Source organism: Penicillium soppii, assembly GCF_028829465.1.
Source record: "Penicillium soppii strain IBT 18220 chromosome Unknown utg000002l, whole genome shotgun sequence".
NCBI lineage: Eukaryota > Fungi > Ascomycota > Eurotiomycetes > Eurotiales > Aspergillaceae > Penicillium > Penicillium soppii.
Window position 1 is genome coordinate 235,541 of NW_026643232.1, and position 20,742 is coordinate 256,282.

The 20,742-nt window shown below is 47.2% G+C and overlaps 12 protein-coding genes across 12 annotated transcripts; 5 read left to right on the top strand and 7 right to left on the bottom strand.

Moving 5' to 3' along the window:
* Positions 1-304: 304 nt before the first annotated feature.
* Positions 305-1,166, bottom strand: N7529_001427 (Ras family protein; the record flags this gene model as incomplete). The annotated part of the gene is made up of 4 exons (XM_057236958.1): positions 305-543; positions 628-903; positions 989-1,103; positions 1,155-1,166. The coding sequence occupies 4 exons, from the start codon at positions 1,164-1,166 to the stop codon at positions 305-307; spliced, it is 642 nt and encodes a 213-aa protein (XP_057101645.1).
* Positions 1,167-3,432: 2,266 nt separating this feature from the next.
* Positions 3,433-3,834, bottom strand: N7529_001428 (uncharacterized protein; the record flags this gene model as incomplete). The annotated part of the gene is made up of 1 exon (XM_057236959.1): positions 3,433-3,834. One exon carries the CDS (start codon positions 3,832-3,834, stop codon positions 3,433-3,435), a length of 402 nt encoding a protein of 133 aa, XP_057101646.1.
* Positions 3,835-5,156: 1,322 nt separating this feature from the next.
* On the bottom strand, positions 5,157-5,831 carry N7529_001429 (shikimate dehydrogenase family protein; the record flags this gene model as incomplete). Its single annotated transcript, XM_057236960.1, has 1 exon — positions 5,157-5,831. One exon carries the CDS (start codon positions 5,829-5,831, stop codon positions 5,157-5,159), a length of 675 nt encoding a protein of 224 aa, XP_057101647.1.
* A 493-nt stretch (positions 5,832-6,324) lies between these two features.
* On the top strand, positions 6,325-7,257 carry N7529_001430 (shikimate dehydrogenase family protein; the record flags this gene model as incomplete). Its single annotated transcript, XM_057236961.1, has 1 exon — positions 6,325-7,257. One exon carries the CDS (start codon positions 6,325-6,327, stop codon positions 7,255-7,257), a length of 933 nt encoding a protein of 310 aa, XP_057101648.1.
* Positions 7,258-7,690: 433 nt separating this feature from the next.
* Positions 7,691-8,448, top strand: N7529_001431 (putative pathogenesis associated protein Pep2; the record flags this gene model as incomplete). The annotated part of the gene is made up of 2 exons (XM_057236962.1): positions 7,691-7,818; positions 7,875-8,448. 2 exons carry the CDS (start codon positions 7,691-7,693, stop codon positions 8,446-8,448), a joined length of 702 nt encoding a protein of 233 aa, XP_057101649.1.
* Positions 8,449-8,551: 103 nt separating this feature from the next.
* On the bottom strand, positions 8,552-9,571 carry N7529_001432 (sugar phosphate isomerase/epimerase family protein; the record flags this gene model as incomplete). The annotated part of the gene is made up of 1 exon (XM_057236963.1): positions 8,552-9,571. One exon carries the CDS (start codon positions 9,569-9,571, stop codon positions 8,552-8,554), a length of 1,020 nt encoding a protein of 339 aa, XP_057101650.1.
* Positions 9,572-10,138: 567 nt separating this feature from the next.
* N7529_001433 (putative pentafunctional AROM polypeptide) lies at positions 10,139-12,259 on the bottom strand (the record flags this gene model as incomplete). Its single annotated transcript, XM_057236964.1, has 1 exon — positions 10,139-12,259. The coding sequence occupies one exon, from the start codon at positions 12,257-12,259 to the stop codon at positions 10,139-10,141; it is 2,121 nt and encodes a 706-aa protein (XP_057101651.1).
* A 209-nt stretch (positions 12,260-12,468) lies between these two features.
* N7529_001434 (uncharacterized protein) lies at positions 12,469-14,585 on the top strand (the record flags this gene model as incomplete). Its single annotated transcript, XM_057236965.1, has 2 exons — positions 12,469-14,375; positions 14,489-14,585. The coding sequence occupies 2 exons, from the start codon at positions 12,469-12,471 to the stop codon at positions 14,583-14,585; spliced, it is 2,004 nt and encodes a 667-aa protein (XP_057101652.1).
* A 62-nt stretch (positions 14,586-14,647) lies between these two features.
* Positions 14,648-15,905, bottom strand: N7529_001435 (uncharacterized protein; the record flags this gene model as incomplete). Its single annotated transcript, XM_057236966.1, has 2 exons — positions 14,648-15,502; positions 15,567-15,905. The coding sequence occupies 2 exons, from the start codon at positions 15,903-15,905 to the stop codon at positions 14,648-14,650; spliced, it is 1,194 nt and encodes a 397-aa protein (XP_057101653.1).
* A 298-nt stretch (positions 15,906-16,203) lies between these two features.
* On the top strand, positions 16,204-16,455 carry N7529_001436 (uncharacterized protein; the record flags this gene model as incomplete). The annotated part of the gene is made up of 1 exon (XM_057236967.1): positions 16,204-16,455. One exon carries the CDS (start codon positions 16,204-16,206, stop codon positions 16,453-16,455), a length of 252 nt encoding a protein of 83 aa, XP_057101654.1.
* Positions 16,456-18,421: 1,966 nt separating this feature from the next.
* N7529_001437 (uncharacterized protein) lies at positions 18,422-19,201 on the top strand (the record flags this gene model as incomplete). The annotated part of the gene is made up of 3 exons (XM_057236968.1): positions 18,422-18,541; positions 18,597-18,730; positions 18,790-19,201. The coding sequence occupies 3 exons, from the start codon at positions 18,422-18,424 to the stop codon at positions 19,199-19,201; spliced, it is 666 nt and encodes a 221-aa protein (XP_057101655.1).
* A 278-nt stretch (positions 19,202-19,479) lies between these two features.
* N7529_001438 (uncharacterized protein) lies at positions 19,480-20,649 on the bottom strand (the record flags this gene model as incomplete). Its single annotated transcript, XM_057236969.1, has 5 exons — positions 19,480-19,512; positions 19,570-19,668; positions 19,739-19,798; positions 19,821-20,157; positions 20,219-20,649. The coding sequence occupies 5 exons, from the start codon at positions 20,647-20,649 to the stop codon at positions 19,480-19,482; spliced, it is 960 nt and encodes a 319-aa protein (XP_057101656.1).
* Positions 20,650-20,742: the final 93 nt, after the last annotated feature.

The following is a 20,742-nucleotide window of genomic DNA, read 5'->3' on the forward strand; positions in this document are numbered from 1 at the left end:
CATCAAGAATGCGAGCCAAAAGAACCCACAAACATCCATAACACAATTCGCCAGGGGCCACTTCTTCTTTGGTTTTTTTTTCAGGTTTGGTTTGTTCGGATCCAACATGCTCTCCGTCTTTTCCCATTGTAGATCTGAGTGGCGGGTTCGGAGCAAAGATTAGAGCCATCCAAATGGTAAGATTTCCAACAATTCCGGAGTTCGTCCTCGGACATGTAAATTTCCCAGTTATTGCGCGGCGTATTTCGTAGTGTGGGTAGTTTCAGTCGAGATCCGAGGGCAGTGATTCGGGATGTATGTGTTTTTACATAATGACGCACTTGGAGCAGCAGCCGGCACTCTCGCCGGGCTCGCTGACATCCATCTTGCCCTCTGGTGCGCGGGCACCGAACGCGCCTGAGCCCGACGGGTGCGAGGACATCTCCTTGTTGTAGCGGCGGATCTCGCGGACGAGGTCGTAGAAGGCGTTCTCGACGTTGATGCGGGATTTGGCGGAGGTTTCGATGAATTTGCAGCCGAACTGGCGGGCGAGCGCTTCACCTTCTGTTATGGTGGTTAGTGGGATGGATTACGGGGATGTGATGCAAGGGTGTTGAAGGGGGGAGTGGAGGGGAGGGGGCCACGCACCCTGCTCTGAGACTACACGCTCCTTTTCCAGATCGCACTTGTTGGCGACGATAATGATGGGGAAGTAATCCTTGTCCTTGACGCGCAGGATTTGCTGTTGGAAGGTCATGATTTCTTCGAAGGATTGGCGCGATGTTATGGAGTAGATGAGCAGGAAGCCCTCGCCGGTTCGCATGTACTGTTCGCGCATTGCTGAGTATTCCTCCTGGCCTGCTGTGTCCAGGACATCCAACAAAGCGACCTCATCATCAATCACACACTGCTTGCGGTAGGAGTCTGTAGACGGAAGACAGTTCCGAGTCAGCTGTGGTCGACTTGAGAGGGAAAACGCCCCTGGGAAAAGGACAACACGGTGGCTTACCTTCAATTGTTGGATCATACTCATCCACGAAATGGCTTTGGATCAGCTGGATAGTCAAGCAGGACTTTCCGACACCACCTCCGCCGACAACTACCAGCTTGTATTCTCTTAGGAACTGTTTTGACTAAGTTAGTCAATGCCCACGTTGTGTTCGAATGATTCTCACCTTGGAAGCCATATTTCGTCTCAGGCAAGAAAAAAAACGATAAGTGGAAAAAGGAGATCAAAAATTCGGAGAGAAATATCCACCTAAGCTGAGCTTAAACAAAGGGTGAATTAGGGGGAGGTTTCGGAGATTTGGCGGGAAGAAATCAGAGGTTTGGAGCTTCAAGTGGAGAAAATGGGATAATCTCTTCACGAAACAAAAAGACCGTCTGGGGTAACCAGGATTTTTGAAAATCGAAAAAATAAGGAAAAGAAGATTCGCAAGAAAAAAAAACCTAGAAAACAAAAGGGAAAGAAGGGGGTGAAGGGAAATTCAGGAGAACAGTGGGGAGGAAAATGGTGATTGGGTGAAAAAGGGGACTTTCAAAATGTGCTGCTAGATTGCTCTTTTTATTGTCTTCTTTTTCATTGTCTTCGGTTCCTTTGTCCTTCCACTGTTTCTCTATCATGGTTGATTTGTTTATACTGGATATCATCAACGTTGGACTATTGCTTCTTCTTCTAATTCATTCTATTGAACATATAATAGATATAAAGGAAAAATCAAGAATAATTCCCCTAAGTTCTGGAATCCGTGCTAATATATTGCAAGCTTTGGTACGCTACTAAATCTACTAAATGGTATTGCAACCAGGGGATTGATTGGCCCCCTACCCTACATAATAAAAGTACATACATATATCTAAAGTACTTCTCCATAGCCATCATGTCTCTATGTTGTCCACTTATCTGCATACCTACCTTGACATCTTTAGGTAGCAATTGAATTTTACACACTCCCCCTCTCTCCCAATGATATCTGTAGACATCAAGAGCCCAGTTCCTCCAGAGTGGATCAGCCGTCCAGGTGGAGATGGGGCCCATCTAGGCGCAACTAGGACATCGGCCTATAGCGCGTTAGGCTCGGAATTGCCAGATAGCAATCAAGTTGAATTGGAGTTTCTCGCTTTACGTGTTGGGCACCAAAGGCTGTCAACATCATGATTTTTCAAATCTATTTATTAGCTAGGCTTTCTTCACGCCTGGAAGGCTTGCAGTAGACGCCCGGATTGCATCCGAATTGCATCATCCCGTCACAAATCAACTGTCATTTTTCATGATCGGATACATCCATTTAATTATTGTTTGTTCGAGCCTTGTCAACTTAATTTTTTCCGAGACATCTGTCGATCAAACTGAAGATTTTTCACGATCGCCCCATTGTAATCCTTGACCAAACCGTTTTCTTGGACAGCGAAACGTTGCAGATCCGGAAATTTGATAAACATTCCTCTTGCGTTGTACATTGCTTCGTTTCCTTGGACCCTGCAAAGCCCGAGGATTGGTAAGTTCCCTGGCAACCCTCTATACCAAAGCCTTTAAAACTGTATTACAAGTGCAAAATCACATTGGAATACATCAATCTGGGTAATGATCTTCTTTTAAACTCAAAATATCTCTACAATGAACTGATGTCAAAGCCAAAAAACAACGTTCTATGTGAGTTTTGACTTCAACGGTTCTTTCCCGGGCGCGATACCGGTCTGGACCTAGATGTGACTTCGATGGCTTCTTTCCATGGATGATCCGAACTCAATTATTCCAAGGTTTCGCATTTATACGTACATCCTCGACAGCACCGGATATATATCAGTGTCGAATTTGAATTTGAATTCGAGTTGAATTCGAGTTCGAGCTAGCCCATACCTACCTTATGTATTCTTAGAAGTAACTTGGTGAGTAAGGCTGCATGTTGCGGGTAGTGCGGGACCCTGATATGATCCGTCGAACGGACGCACGGTCTGTGATTCATCATGGCGGCTACCATGCAACTGTCAACATTCGGTAAGTGATACGAGCGCTTATTTATCTAGAAAAGGCTACGCTGGGACCGCGTGATGGTGAAATGATTGCTCTTGAGCCGCATGCAAGAGATTGTGTAGGAAACCTTATCTGTAGGCCATGACTTTACAAGTAATACCGGTGCACCAATTGCCTCTCGCCATAGAGCGACAAGGATTGGAACTTCATTCTACCTGATTGCGTCTCACCTAAGCGATACGCTCATTGGTAGGATCTAGACCGGGTTATCTATAGACAAGTGGTCAAACAGACTTTCCACAGGGGCTGCTTTATATTAAAAAAACGGAGGTATCGAAAAGTGCAATACAGTCTACATTGGGTACCTGGGAAACTGGAGCAAAGAATGAGACAAACGAGAAAGAGGGAGTTACATAACCCGGAATCGTTAGGCTTATCGGATTTATCAACAACAGGGCTAGTCAGTGGTCGGGCTTGCATTATAGCATTGCACCTCGCTTACCTTTCAGGATACTGCGTGCGTCAATATACTCCTCATCATCCTCTTCCAAGACATACTCACTTTCCAACTGATCAAGAACCTCGAGTACATAGTCCTGACAGTCCCATTCTGTCGTCTCATTATCCAGAGCAATCTCCGCCGCAACCTTCCTTATAATTTCAATGTCCGCAATCCTGATGACGGCCACGAATTGCCTTCCCACGTAGCTCTTGGCGCTTTTGGGATCAACTTCGAGATGATTGCATTCAAAATGGGGATGCTCCCCGACAATCTCGAAAATCATCTTTTGCTCCTCGTACTCGACGGACAACGCCCAGTGTTGGTAGTTTCCGAACAGTGGCCGGTAAAACACGACATATAGGCGCGGGTATACTATCATGGTGTCCTAGTCAGCGACAATTTCCTGCAATGTTAGTTCACTCAGCGGAAACTTCGAGGATATTCAGGTTAGCTAATAGTAAGTTCCTAGATCTATGTTTGCTCGACGCAGAAACCTCGATGTGCATTCACACCGTACGAGTACAGGGATCCCTATACAAAAAGAAACAAGCTGTAGCGATGTTTCTTCTTGCTGATGAAACGTTTCTAGTACCTACTGAGGCGAGGATATCTCCTTTTATAATGATTCGAGGCCCTGTAATACCAAAAAAAATTAGGTAGCCTTTTATCTAATTTAAGCAATGATCTCAAAGCCGCATTGTCTGCGATTAATTGTTTTGAAAAATGCATTGTGTTTCCAAGGTTGACACTCAGAACATCTTTCGGTCCTCTTTCAATTCTTTGTTTATTTTGAGCAAGAAAGAAATCAACTGGAGCCTCAGAATGCTCATTGTTGACCTCGCTGGAACCCGTGATTAGCTGCAAATGATTTTTGGGTTATGAACGTATTACTACTAATGCAGGCTACGTTTACTGGCTATGGCGATGTAGACTGCCGATTTTGGAGCGGGAATTATTTGATATTAGGGCAGCATAATCTGTTCTGAGAGAAGGCATGAGCGAGAATCTAGGATTATTGCGTATTTGGGAATCTGTGGGGTGCAGCAATAAGTCGATATTTTAGAAGCTAGCATGTCGTAATTTCTGTACAATCTTGATCTGAATGGATCGTCAGTCGCCTTCCATAATTTATATACATCAGCAATTGGATCGGACTCCACTTCATCGTCTGTGTCCCCATAAGTCTCACTTTCGACCTGCCACTCTCACTTGAGGAACCTGAATCTTCATAAGATAAAGAGTCTGATTTGTTGAAATCGTCCAGGTCTGACCCATTAGATTCGATTCCGTGAACCGAGACAGAGGGTATTTTAGGCGAAGCACTTTGTGATGTCAGCATGTTAAACCACGATTATTATTGTACGTCCATGGGGCCACGGGAAACTGCTTGGATGGCATCGTTGGTGACCTTGGTTCATTTGAAAGGGTTTGGCACTACAGGAAGGAACAGCACTCTGCTTTATTTTTAGCGCTTATTGAATACATATCGGCGAATCATATCATAAGGGGCTGAAAAAGCTCTGTGTTCTGCGCCATGGAAGGCGGTAGAAGTCACTACTGTAAAGATGTATGACGGGGTTTTCACGCACACTGCAATATCAGGACACTAAATAGTATCGAAAACATGTAGCTAAAGTCCTATAATCGAGAAACTTACTCGAGTCCTAAAGAACATTCTAAACGCTGACCAAATATTCAATATCAAAGCATGCCACCTTTAGCTATAGCTGCCCTCTCCTTATCCAGCGCAACAATGGCCTCCTCCATAATATCCCTAGGCGGTTTCAGTCCCGTCCAAAGAAGAAACTGGTCAAATGCCTGCGCAAGTAGCACCTCCACACCCGTCACCGTGTCCCACCCATGATGCCTTTGTGCTGCCGTCAAGAGCGGCGTCTGTCGTGGCTTGTACGACATATCGATGCAAAGACCCCGTGACCCGAACAGCGGAGTGAACTGATCCTCCGACGTGGTATCTGCAGGGACTGTGCCAATGATGACATCTGGTTTCTCGGGAAGATCGGCAAGACTTGCAACAATGTTGATTTCAAACGCCTGCCTGAAATCTTCTTTGACTTTCTCGGCTGTTCCAAGTGTTCGGTTGACGAGATAGATAGTCTTTACCCCCGCTCTGTGCATGGCATACAGCGCAGCTCGCGAAGCTCCTCCAGCCCCAATCACTAGTCCAATATTGGGCTGTTGTGTTTTCGTAGTGTGGGCAGCGATGATGCTGTACAAACCCGACCAGTCGGTGTTGTCGCCAGTGATTGTACGCTGACTTCCATTGTTTTTTACAACAAGTGTGTTGATAGCGCCGATAAGCTTTGCTGTCTCGGTTTGCTCGTTGCAGAATTTGTGGACTTGGAGTTTATGTGGCATGGTGACGCTTGCTCCGCCGAAACGGTCGTCTGCAATTAGGGGGCAACCCCATCAATGCTGTCGGATTCGCGAATCGTATAGTGGAAGGGAAGTCCATAGTGATTGAAACCTGCGTTGTGAATCGTGGGTGACACGCTGAAAGAAATTCCCTTGCCGAAAATGTGAAAGTTCTTCGATACATTTATGTCATCCGAAGACATCATGAATATGAGGGCTGATATTGACACGAAGAAAATGGGCAGATGTGTAACAGTTAGTTAAATTGAATAGTTCAAGTATAATATACTCAATATCGGATGTTATATATGCGCAGATGATCGTAGATTGTATCTACTTGCATCGGCTATGAATTTAGTCGACTGTGGGTCGTCGCAGTCGAGGCGGAAATCTTACATCCGTGAATATAAGATAAGAAGTAAAGCCTGGCTCGATTGAATTAACTCATTCAATCTACAGCATCATACAAGAATATTCGTCCTATTTCCAATCCACAATGACAAAACCACAAACTCAAGAGATGACCCTCCACTTGGTGGGATTGGGAGTCACCCATTCCATCGCCTACAGCATGCACAACTACATTGCGAAATCTCTCGGTCTCCCTTGGACATTCTACTCTACGGAGTGCTCCACACTGGAAGACGTAGTCAAGCTTGCGAAGGCCCCAACAACCGCCGGCTTGGTCGTCACCATGCCGTACAAAAACTCAGTCATGAAACATCTCGACGAATTGGATGAACTCGCCAGCATGATTGGAGCCTGTAATAATGTTCATTATTACAAAGATGGTGACCAAAACCGTCGTCTGTGCGGTACAAACACCGACTGGCGAGGAATCAAAGGGTGTCTCTTGGAAAAAGGCAACGAAACCGAGCGGCCATCAGCGACCTCCCCAGCCACAGCTTTGATCGTAGGAGCCGGAGGTGCCAGCCGGGCAGCTGCCTATGCCCTATCAACGCACCTCCACTGCCCGACGATCTATGTTTTGAATCGCGATGACCAAGAAGTGGCGGATCTCATCCGAGACACGCAGAAGCTGGCGAGTGTCCCGACAATCATTCATGTGAAAAAACTCGAGCAAGCCAAAGACCTACCTACTCCTTATTATATTGTTGGCACGGTGCCTGATTTTGAGCCAAAGTCTGAGACTGAGGTTATGGTAGCATCTGTTTTGGAATTCTTCCTTTCGCGACCTGAGAAAGGTGTTCTGTTGGATATGTGTTTCAAGCCACGGAGGACAAGAATGATTAAGTTGGGGGAGAGACTGGAGTGGCCATGTGTTGAGGGGACACATATCATCGGGTATCAGATTGAAGAGCAGTGGCGACTGTGGGCTGGAGAGGAGTATGTTCAGAAATTGGATCGCCAGGGGGCGTGGGATGTATTGATGAGGGCGGCGGAAGAAAGTCAAGCGATCAACTTTTAGAGTACTATATTCATCTACAGAACTCATAAAAAAGATTGGACCAGCTATGTCTTTCACTCAGAACAATTGTATGCGACTGGATGGTGACTACTTTATATTGTATCTTGTTTTATCAGCGCCCGTGGAAACAGTTTTGGTTTGCTTTTACAGGCCTTCCATATAACTCCTGTTTTGTTATCAAGGTACGCAAAGATGGACGCAAGGCAAGATAACCGATGGCGTTTGCATACAACTCTGCTCTTACACTGTCCATCCACTCGGGAGGTATACATCCGGGTTCCCCGCTTCTCCAGACTGGCCTTCAAGTCATCGGCAATGAATAACGCCGCGAACGGAATTCACCTGAGGCACCCCGCACTAACAACATACTTAAATGTAGCAGGAACTTGCTTTTTGAATCGAAGAATCCAACCAGAACATTTGATTCCTGATAATGCCCGACCTACATTCCCTACCCGAAGGCACCTGGCCTGAACAAGCCATTCGCAACAATGGACCAGACAGCCTCGTTCTTGAGCGCGCCAAACTCCGCGAGCTAGCTGAAGGCTGGCCTTGCTACCGGTAATTCCCACCGAAAGAAAACCGTCAAATGACACAAAGCTTACTTTGACCCTTAGCGATGCCTGCGAATGGGAGAACTTCAAATCAATCTTCCACCCAGGAGCATATGTGTATACTACATGGTCCGGCCGAGTGTCTTACTTGGATTTTATGGCGGCGTCCCAAGCCGGCATGGACAAGGGGGCATTCATCATGCACCGATGCCATGGAGTGACGAGTGACATCACTCCGGACGCTACCCGCGCTGTCACTAAGATGAAGGCTACGATTACACAGCGATTCACGATTGACGGTGTAGAAGTGGACGCGGAGGCAGATTGTCGCTTTTGCTTTTTCTTTGAGAAAATTGACGGCCGCTGGGGTGCTCGCTTTGTGAGACATTGGTATGAGAAGGACAAGTTGTTGTCTGTCATTCCGAATCATTTCCCAAATATTGATGTGGAGAAGCTCAACTCTTATCCTGATGGATACAAGTGTCTGGCATATTGCCAGGAACTTACCATGGGGGTATCAGTTTTAAAAGATATGCCTGGTCATCGGCGACATGCGGGGACTGCTTGTGGGGATAAACATGATTTGTTGTATCGGCTTGCTAAGGATTGGTTGGATGGCAAGGAGATTGAGGTGTAGAAAACTATGTCACTCTAGTAAATTACTAACTATTTGAATGACATGTATACTCCTATCACAAGTTTGTTTCTCATTTCACCTGGTCAAAAATATGAAACAGTCATTAATTCAGTTCAAGCCTCTGTTGCAATTTCTTCCAAGACACAATACCCCTTTGTGCATGCAGATCAGGCACATTCTTTCCCTCGTCCGACATTGTCCTCGAAAACAATTCCATAGAGACCCACCCCTTGTATCCCAGCCCCGACACAATCGTTCTGGCGACATCCTCAACAGGGAGGTATGCCCCGCGTTCCTCCTCATACATGTAAGTTCTCGCATTTCGCGACCAATTCATGCGCGCCGGCTGACCTTCCACATGGAAGGGGTGGCCCTGGACGAGTGGCGACTCCATCCGCTCTGCATCAACAACTTGAAGGTAGAAAACTTTGGCGACATCAATTTCCGTCACCATTCTTTGCAGCGATTCTTTCAAATCCACATCTGCATTGGTCGTCTTGCCGGTTGGTGAGGTGGGGTCGGCCCAGACCCTCCCTGCGATGTTGAAGGTGTCCAAACATATGCCAAAATTTGGTCGATCAACTCGCTTGACGATGTCCCAGACCTTCTCCCAGGTGTCGTTGACGGTGCTCCAGCACAGGTTTTCATATGCATAGCGGATAGTAGGAGTTTCGGCTGCGCCCATATCCGCCAGTTGTCTCAGGTCGGCAACTATGACATCAATGTCGTCGGTGAGTTGGTCTGCGGGGAGAAAGTTGGCAGGGATTTGAATAGTGGTGGTATTTAATCGCTTGGCAAGTTGTAGCCAGAGCTTCATTTTTTCAATCAGCTTTGCATGTTGTGCTCGATCTTTTAGGCCCTCGTAGAAGAGGAATGGTTGCAGCGTGATGATCTCAAGGCCATTGATTTCGCAGATTGCATGAATCTGGTCTGCTGCTTGGAGCAGTTGGTCAGAACTTGGCTCGTCATTCCCAGAAATCTGCCGCGCGAAATAATCGAGGTCTTCATAGAAAATCTCCATCCCCTTGAAGCCTGCTTTTGAAGCTTGCTCCATCTTGTAGGTGAAGTCATGGAGCCAAGCTCGCCCCAAGGAGACACTCATAATAGCAGGTTGATACGCCATTGCGTTATTCAATCTTTAATTTCAAATTTGGAAATGAGTTGACAGCAACGGAAAGCGATGCTCAATGATGCTACAAGACAGCCGAGAGCTCATCGAGGGTTGTACCCGCAAGCTCGATGTGGGGCTGGCTATGAATTTAGCCTTGTCGGTCCAGACTTATCTTGAGCGCAGTGGTACTGAGAGGAACAAATATAGACGAGGTATGGGAAAATATCGACGAGACGCAATTTACGAGCGTCACTATAATGTGCAGAAGTAAAATATACGAAAGTTTTGATAAAAAAGTCCCACTCTATAGAATTGGATGTCAAGTCGACCAGCGTTACTTGACGTTCCCGGACCAGACTTAACATTACCACATATGAAAATACCCATTCTTGATGGCTTCCTCTTGGACCGCTCGTCGCATCACATGAACCGGAGCTGGTCTCTGGCTGAAAAGCTCGTACTGCGCAATGCCCTGCTTGACCAACACCTTCAAACCATCAACAATGACCCACCCTTTTACTGACCACGGAATGACCTGCTCCATTAACAAGGTCTTGAAAGGTCCATATCCGACCTGACTCAGATTTTAGTTTGGCTTTTATGCTCGAGAGTGGAACAGCGACTTACCTCAACGTAGACCCCACCAGTGCGACTCTCAAGCCACTTTTCAGAGATCAGAAGCTCAACAGGTGATTGGGTTCCAACGTGCCTCCCAGGAATGCACGATACCACGATTGTTGGCAGGCGAAAATCCGACGGCCATGGATCATCTATTGAATTTATCACATCCAAGTGAAAGCTGCCATCTCCCTTGGATCTCGCCCACTCATTATAGTAGCGAGCTAGCTTTTGTGCATTTGAAGGAGTTCGGTTATAAACGAACATGTGGCGCACTCCGAGTTGATAACAAGAGTACACAGCAGCACGCGCCATTCCACCAGCACCTATGATCAGAGCTGTGGTAACGTCTCGAACGGCATTTGCAGGAGATAGATGTCTGTAGATGCAATCCTTGATTCCGATGTAGTCTGTGTTGTATCCATGGTAAAAAGGAGTTTTCGCTCCATTTGACTCGATCCGGTACTCCAGTACTACAGTATTTACTGCGTTGATGTCTTTAGCATCGGGACTGACCTCGTCAAGTAGGCGTAAGACATCTGTTTTAAATGGCAGAGAAATGGTAATTCCATTTAGCAATCCACCAAAAGATGGCTCCCTGAAGATGTCTTCGATTTCACAAAAATCCTGGATTTGCCGGTAGGCATAAGTGTGTGGGAGCCCACAGGAGTGGTATGCCCTATTGTGCATTGCTGGTGACAGACTGAGGCGAACATCTTGACCAACAATCGTGAAGCATTTATTCCGACGCAGAGACAACGAGCTGAGTGCCCGTTGCGCCTCTCGCATGGAGAGTTTAGACCCCCCATTTGAGCACAGAGAGACTGGAGACAAGGTGGGGTTGAGAATAATCGAAGCGCGCCCCTCGGGACAATCATTATATGCAATAACGGGAATGTTCAGCGCATTTGTCACTTTTTGGCGAAAAACCAAACATGAAAGTGTATCTTCCGCGATAGAATGTCCACCAGTGAGGCGTAGAGCTTCAAAGTCCATGCCTTCGAATGATGCCCGAATGAAAGGTATCAACGAGGCATAATTTTCACCCTCTAGCGGAGACGGCTGATGATGGAGGGCAATAATGTTGCAGTGGCCCTTCGTAGAGTTGATGCGTCGATTGACTTCCAAGCTCCCTGGCCAAGCGGTGATCGCATCGGGAGCTACTCGTAGTGCGATTTCCAAAAATCTCCAGTATAGTTCAGCTGGTTTGTGCGCATCTGCGCTCGCATCAACGATGATTGGGACCCGGGTATGCTTTCTGAGAGTCACCATATGACGCGAGAGTCTATCCACAACACCTGGATGAGCGTAGTCTTTATAACTCAATAGAACACTGATGGCATCTGCCCCAGCATCTAATGTTTCCAGATCCAGATTATTGCCCTCGAGATAATCCAAGGGAACATGGAGTGAGTATGTATGGGCCTCGGAAAATGCATCAGCGGAGAAAAGTTGCTTTGGTGCTTGGCCAAATATGCGATACAAGAAAGCCACAAACACACGCTCAATCTCTTTGAGTTTGAGGGATGCGTGAACCTTGCTTTCCGCTTGATGAGTCGGCTCCTGCGTGATGTTGAAGAAATCAAAGTTGGAAATCGACTCAAAGAAGGTATTTCCAACTTCGAAGATCCGATTAAACCTGTCTGGGTCGCCTCCTAGGAAGTTTTGAAGGTCTGCCTTATCCCTTCGCACGTACACGACGGGATGATGCTGTGAAAAGGCTCCCAGTACACCCGGACGAGCAAGGCTAGCTGTGACTCCGAGTCCAGCGATAACGCAACCATTTCGGTGCTTAGTCAAAAGTTCTTGACATAGCTCAATCTCAACCTCGCGATATCGTACAAATCCATGAGCTGCAGTAAATTCTTGGGGTGATGTTTGGACCTTGGTCCGGAAAACTGCCTCGAAATCAATGAAGCGCCGACGAAGAGCAGCAGACGCAATGAAGCCCAAAGTCTTTTTACCTGCTCCAATGAAACCGACAAGCAGAATGGTAGCATCGGTGCGGTATCGTCGGCAGCCCGGAGCTCCTTGATGCAAATCGGCTGTACTCGAGTTGAATATCGATGGTGCCGCTGACATACTGTCGATAGGCGGACCACTTCGAAGAGATTCGGTCAGGCCAGGCGGTATCTTTCTTTCATTAAATTAAGTGTTCACCATGAACAATAAGAAAGTTGTCACTCGAAGTTGAGTTTCGGCTAAATTCAACCCGATCATGTGACGTCACAGACAAGATCTCATTTGGAGGACAGCGGCGACCAAAACTCCAATGTTGACGATGAGGAGAAATGGCTAGCTCTCGGCCTTCAAAAAGACAAAGGATCTGCCGAGCATGTGATCAATGTCGTCGGCGTAAGTCCAAATGCGACGGTGAGCAGCCTGTGTGCTCCATTTGCCGGGCGGCAGATCGCCCCTGCACATATCAAAATGGCGGCGGAAGACGAGGGTTGGCCCCTGGATATGTCAGGAGCTTGGAGACTGTTCTTGGACTAGTTCTACAACATGTACCAAACAGCGAGAGCATGGTACACGACCTTCTGGCCAGGTCGCGGAACGACCACTTCGTTGCTAAAGACCCCGCGAATGTCTGGCGGAAGTCTCGACTGGCCAAAGATTTATCTAAACTGCTTGATCAAGATCCCCAAGACAGCTCCGCCATGACCATTTCTGACGAATTTGAGTGGGACACCTCAGAGATAACCAACACATCAGGCGTGATCACCGGTGATACTGCACACACGACCTCTGTTTTCAATGAACCTGAACCAGCATTGGAAGAAATAAATCTCAATAATGAGTCGAGGACAAGAGAGTGCCTAGATTTGCCATACCCACCAAATACTCTCAGCGTACTAGAGAATTATTTTACATACACTCACTGCTGGTTCCCCATCATGGAACGCCATGATCTTTTGAGGACGATGCATACCGGATCCCAGGCACAGCATACCCAATACCACGGATCAAGATTAGCCCTCTGGGCACTTGTGGCATATGAAACGTTTACCAATGACAACGGAGACCGAAGACAGTCCAATTACTCAGAAATACAAGATTCAATTGGCGCACGCATCATGACGCAATCATCAAATCTGGAATTGGGCCACATACAAGCTGCTCTTGTTTTCACTTTACTGCAAATCAAGCTTGGGGATTTGCTATATGCATGGAGGCTGGCTGGCCAGGCCTCCAGAATGCTGGCATCATTGCCCGCAGCCGCTAAGAAAAACCGATATCATCACACTTTCCATGGCTGCATCTTCCTTGACAACCTACTGTCTAGTCTTCTCAACAAAGCACCATGTATGTCACTAGCAGAGCAAAGAAAAGAAGAGATGATCAATGAAGACAACATGGAAGAGTGGGACGTTTGGACGATATCCCCACAAGGTTCTGACGGTCAGCGTCCGAGCACACCTCAGGGCCCTCTTCGAGCTTTGAGTATCTTCAACAAGGTCAACAACCTCATGGAATACCTGGCTAGAATATTGTATGTGTCAACCGATACCCCTGGCGTGGATCGCTACGAGATTACAAACAATCTGCAAGCTGAGCAGACGCTCCTTGCGGAAGAATATCCCTATAGCCACAGCCCTGCATGCGCTACACCTCCCATTCTCATGTTGCATCTCACCTGCAACTTTGTCATATTGGCACTCTCCAGCACAAGCCCAACACTGGACACGGTCGGAAATGATCTAGCCGGCAGAGTTTTGCAATCTACTGTCATTCTGTTGGACCTATACGTGGAGATAACTGGAGCATCTCGCGTATCTCCTCTCCTTTTATGCTTTGCTTTACAGGGTCAACAGTGTTTGAATGCCATTTTTCACAACCATCATTCAGAAGAACGAGAAGCCTTGGAAACCCGATTGAGTTCTTACATACCATCCATACAGACGGAAACAAGAACAATGAACGGACTTCCGGAAAACCGAGATCCATTGACTGATACGCCGTTGTCTCGAGCCAGGAATAATCGATCCAATGCGCCCAACAATGGACTTGTTCAACCAAGCGCGTTGCATGCCTTCAATTCACAGCTTGGAACGCCCATCTCCATTCCTTCGGTGGATACAGTATCGGGATCAAAGAAGATTTCAGCGCACCAATCACCCACCGAAGCCACATTTGTGGACTTGACAGGATTCGATGCGTTGTTTGAAGAAATGGTTACTTCAATCCCGTCGAACAGGTATGTGGTCTATCTTTCAAAGGTTATATTCATGCTGACTCGCCGTAGGCAACATCCTCTCTTCGCGCAGAATTTAGGGTTTTATGCAGGAGATCTGGACAAAGACTTCTTAGAACAACTTCAACAGCCGCCGGATGGCTGACCGGGTGGGAAATTGATGACATCCTCTTAAAGAACATTATCCGGGATGTGGCGAAACTGGACGCTTGAAACATGGTTTGGTATTAGGAAAGTGACTAAATATTAAGCACAGCGGGACTTCCATCTGCGTCTCATGCCAAAGACGCTGCAATCGAAAGCAAACCCAAACCAGCGCCTGCAACTTCAATCCCTGTAGTATCCTTCTGCGGAGGATTGAGGACACGCGCCATCCTAGACAACTGCACTGCGAGCAAGTGCTCTCGGAAATACATATCCAACCCACCAACCATATGAATACTATGATCAGCACCATTCCCTCCCTTCTTCTCTCCCCAGCACAATCTAGGACCAACAATCTCATCCTCCTTCTTCCCTGTCCGACTTCCCGCCTTGGCCCAGACACGTTTGGTCTCATACAATGTCTCCCAAGCGAATCCAAAACTTCCAAACATACCACCCTCTTTCTTTCCCTCGGCAGCCGCGTTCTTCCAGACAAAGTTCCGCCCTCCGTATTCGAATCGCCGCGGCGACCAATCTTTCCTTTGCATCTCTCCGTCTGGAATTTCGGTAATTGCTCCCATATTAGGGATCGTGCGCGTGATGAGCCGAAAGCTGCCGCCCTTCATCTTTTGGAGCTTCACGCTCGTCGCTCCGACTTGGGGCAGGAACTCGCCTGCGCGCCGGAGAACGGTGTCCACTATGGGCATCTCGTTACTCCAGATGAATTGAAGGGCATATAAAACGAGTGTATTTGTGATGTCTTTCACAAAGTACCAGTGTGAGCGCATGCCTAAATCAACGAGTTCTGATGAACGGGTAATCCGATACGTGATCGTTGGTGCCGAGGGAGAAAGGGTTAATGAGAAGGAAGGAATCTGGGTGGAGTCGGTGCCGAGGAATGGGTGGAGATGCGCGGGAGCATTGCTTAGATCTGGTTGTGTGTCACTCGGAGTATCCCCTCGGAAAGCATGGAGGTCTTTGCGGATCTGCACAGTAACGTGTATAAGTAAAACGCGACGCTAGATCTCGGGGATTACAAGTATGGCTCACCTGGGTCAATGTCCAGGTCTTTCCGTTCTCCTTTTCCACCTCTTCCATTGCATCCAGGATGGTGGGAGGGAGTATGATGCCATCAAAGCTGCCTTTGAGCTTCAAGCCTTCAAGATAAGCTAGACGTTCACGGTGAACTTGAACCTGCCGCTCGAACATTTTTCTGTTGATTTTGCGGATCTCGCTTCCCTTCTTGAATCTCATGGTCAGTTCGTCCAAAATCTCGATGGCAGTTTTGTAAATTTGAATGGCTTCGTCGTAATCTCCCTGGCGCTCCAGAATGAATGGCTGCGCAGCAAGCTTATAGACTGCCTTGTTTCTGTCGACTGTGTCTGTCATTGTTCCGGGTATAAGATGATTTAGCTCCAAGATAACGGATCACTCGTTGATTATTATTGAACGCAAGATCGTGTTGTGAAGATGGAAGGATTTTGAAGATAAGTTCTATGGCTGCTCATTTATATAGAAAAACACAAGAAACAGAAGCTCTCCTTTGAGGTTCGTGCCAAGGGCGGAATATGCCTTGCCAAGGGCCGTTCAAGCGTACAACCGGGTTCAAATCGCGATGTCTACACAGAAAGAGGACTAACGTCCGTAAGGCTGGTTTTGCTGGCGGTTTGAGCCGAACCAAATCGCAATGTGGGGTTCCGCAGGATGTGATAAGAAATGTTCATCAAGACAAATTGATCATCTGAACGGTCAGCCACGACACTACGCTGTCTCAAAGAAGCTAGATGTGGTCCGTTCTGAGCACAGTGGTTGGAATGGACGCTATCGCGTCGCTTACTATTACTCTCTTGGACGCTTGGCAATTAGGTTGACCAACAACCCCGCGGGCTTAGCGGGTATGCAGTACACACCGGGCGCTGCCGAGGGCGGAGGCTTTTGATGCACATGGCCACCAAGCCACCTTGATTGTAGTGGCTCAGGGTCCAAGGGTCCATTTGTCTGAAAACATTTGATCGTGGTAAGCCTCGTGGTTGAAGGCACAGGGACAGTCTAGTTGGGTCCCAGTGGAACATCAAATAATTTGCGCTTCCAACGTTATGGTACTGAATTACTTAATGCACCACTAATAGAGTCCATCTTTGTCTTTCAAACTGGTAGATGGCTCTTCAATCATATGAGAGATGTAATCAGTCATTTCTCACGAATAGTTGAATTGAACACCTGAAAAGTAGATTCATACTGTTGTTTACCATCTTGGCTCCTGACTCTCCGACAGGATATCGTATGCAGACATATCATCGTAGTTATCACTATGCATAATGATGAGGTTCCAATCCACATACACATAGTTCGTCCGCTCCAGACAACGTTTGCACACTTGGCAGCTGGAGTCAATCTCTCCTAACCAACGCCATGGTTACATATGGACCCATAATGCATCGGTACTAAACTGTCCTTACCTAAACTATATATTGACTGTGATTGATTGGCGTCTGTTTATTTGTAAATATTCTGATTCTGGCTGGTAAGCAGTATACTGAATGCGAAGGGCTGCCTAGCTTTGAAACAGTACCTTGAAATAGTACCGACATATCTGAGGTTATTAGTAGGTCCCCAAATACTGGTCACAGTGAACCCGTAAGTAATGTGCATTCAACCAGCAAGTATTTGCCTCAGAATTTCACTCTAAGTGCGTGTGAGATCTATAGTCCTCCCATGACAGAGGGATTGAAATCAATTTGTTACGACCAATATTGGACCCCCGAACCAACCAACTTGCTATCACCAGTCTCCATCGTGATACACGACTGCTGTGCAACACAATTTCCACGTGGAATGAACATTGAAATTTCTGCACGAGTGTTCAGTCAAGTTATTACTTTGTGTAAGAGAGACGACCTTGTCGAGGATAGTACCTAGATTTCGCCGTACATCGTTTCTTGACAGGAAAAGAAAGAGTTCCTTGTGCTGACTAGCTAGAATAACATCCTGTCGGTTGATCGCTGCACAAATCATAGAAATAGCACCAACTAGACTAGATATGTAGTGCTATGCTGGGATTGGTGGATCAAATAAATCTAATCAAAAGAGTACAATCAAAGGTTCAAATAAACAGGAGTATAGATGTTTGTAGCAGGGTCATTTATATACTACTAGCTATTATAATTTTTGGACCATGGCATATTGGAGTTTGAATTCATCTCATCGTGGTTAGAAAGTAAAGAAATGGGGCCGAGGCGGGACCTGGAAGATTCCGGCCACTGATAATTGCAGGTCAGATGACAGATTGTTTGCCCTGCGACCCATATATGAGGCTATTTCATTCACAAGGATATCTCGGCATCTTTTTTTTTGCCTGACAAGTTTGTGAAGAACAGGTAGTTTGTGTGGAGACCCGAATGTTTGCCCAATGGATATATATCGGGCCAATAATTGAAGAGCACGAGATGGCAAGTTCGGTAATTGCACGCCCCACGATTTAAAAATGGATGCTAAAACCGGAGTTGAATGAGTCTTTTGGCCAGGATGCCCTGGAGGCGTCTAGGTCTTGTTTTTTTTTGCGGCTAAGGGACTTCAGTTACCAAATTGGGTTTAGTGGTATAACATTTGCCTTCACTAGCGTCGGGGCTAATCTTTAATTGGTTAGATGTACCGCCCCTAGGTGGTTTGGGTATAAATATTGCCCAATAGGAAGAGTTTGCTGACTCCATTATCCGAAACAGCTTTAGTTCGAGACAATGCTTATGCAGAGGAATCACAAGCCGTGGAGAGACCCTGAGATAAATTGTTTATTTGAGGGCTGCAATCTCCCCAGTTTTTGCTTACTTTTCTTATTCTTCTTCAACGCCTAACCTTCGTCGCTCGTTTGACTATACTGACCACTTTCGTTAATTAAATAATTCACCATGCACATCCAATCTCTTGCTCTCCTTGTCGGCGCGACCGCCGCCCTCGCCGCCGAGACAGTCACCCTTTTCCTCCCTGGATTCGACGAACAGCAGATCGACGGCAAGGTCATTGGCTCTGTATGTGAAATTACTACCCGTACGATGATCAACAAAAGCTAATTTATACCCTCAGAGCGGCTCAATGACTACTTACCTCATCAACTGTGCCCCCGGCGTCGAGTCCGACGACTGCGGTCTCCCACCGGCCGGCATGACCGTCGCCCAAGGCCCTTCAAGCGTAATCCTATCCTACGGAATGGACCAAGTGTAAGTCGCCAGCCCTACAAGGTCGCCCCACAAAAATAGCTGATCACTTCCTATCGTAGCACCATCTCTGAGAACTGCAAGTACGACTCCTCAAGCGCCACCTGCTCCGCTAGCATGAACGAGAGCGGAATCAAGACTACTTGGTCAAGCGCTATCCCTATCTCCTCGATCCCCGGCGGCGCTTTGATGGCTGTCACTGTCACCGCTACTGAAACCGGTGCTTCTGCCACTACTGGTGCCTCGGCTTCGGCTTCTACTGCCGCTTCTACTGGCTCCCTGACCACCTCCGCTTCTACTTCTGGAAATACCGCTGCCAGCACCGCTACCGGTACTAACACTGCTGAGTCTTCTGGAAGCGCTGCGGCTACTAGCCACACTGGAACTGGTAATGCTGCTATGCCTATGATTACTGGAAACGCGCGCTGGGCTGCTGGCGGTGTTGCCGCTGCCCTGGCCCTCGCTGTCATCTGATAAACTGGCTGTTTTATAAATATCCGTGTCGCATTTTGTGTGGCCGTTGTTGAAGCCGATATAACATGTTGATTGATATCTGATCTTGCCTTGTATAATATAATACGTACTACGCTCATAATGTTTTTATGGTTCGTCTGCGCGAATTTGTTCAAATTTTTATTTCCGTCGATGAGTTATGAAGTTCGAATTTACATCGCTCAATCCGACGCTGGACATATATACGAGGGACACTATCTACTCCGTCTAAGTATTTCTTTCATATTATTGACAGTCATTCAGGACTTGCGGTGCATGACACCGGCCGCAGCCTGCATTATTATCAGCACATGACGCTTGCTTTTGAGAGAGATAGAACGAAGGCTTACCTGGTGGCTGGGGAAGACCAGAGTATCGGCGATCACGACATTCTCACGACGACCGGCAGCAAACACAACAACCTCAGCAATGTCATCACCAGTCAATGGCTCAACGCCCCTGCGGTATGTTAATCATCTGATATACATCAAGACCGACTCCTCGGACTTACTTGTATACAGCATCAGCCTTGGACTTGTCTCCATAGAACCGCACGACAGAGAACTCCTGATCAAGAAACTGTTAGATCACGGTTACATACGGACATAAATTCCCGGTGATAACATACAGTTTCAACCTGACCGGGGTCAATCTCAATGACACGAATTCTCGTGGCGATGAGTTCTTTGCGCAGCGCATCTGTGAAGGAACGGACGGCAGCCTTGGTGGCACAGTAAATGCTACCACCAGAGTAAGGCTCACGGCCAGCAATGGACCCAATGTTAATGATATCACCACGGCCACCCTCGTCGCGCTTCTTGAAGATGGGCAGAATAGCCTGGGTCATGTTGATGAGACCGGTGACGTTGGTGTCAAACATGATTTTCAAATCCTCGGCAGCGATTTCAGGTGCCTGAGCAACGCCCTTGACCAAGCCACTACATTTAGGTTAACATAAAATGCCAATTTGATCTATGCGCATTGAGAGATATGACTCACGCGTTGTTGACAAGGACGTCAATCTGCTTGAATTCCTCCGGCAGGGAGGACACAAAGTTGTTGATCTCCTCAGGCTTGCTGACATCGAGCTTGACAGGTAGAACCTGGACACCATCGCCAACTTCCTGTTTAATCTCCTCCGCGACCTCCTTCAATGTATCGATGCGGCGCGCAGTCAGGATGAGCTTCAGGTTTTTAGGTGATGTGCGCGCAAATTCCTTAGCAGTGCTCTTTCCAATTCCCGATGAGGCACCGGTGATAACAATAGTCTTGCCTTCGAGGCGCTTTGCCATTGCGGAAGCCATGGTGCGTCGGATAGAAGCTGGATTGAGTGCTGATGTGAAGGTGGGGTTGGCGGAGATAGCGTGAGATGAGGAGTATGCGGGTCGGAGGTGTCCAATTGATCTAATACACGCTCTTAAATGGTTCATGGGTCGGAATCACAGTGTTTCAGGAGAAATTGAGTGCAGAAAACAAAAGAATCAGAAGATAATCACGAACGAGTGCGGGGATTCTGGCGTCAT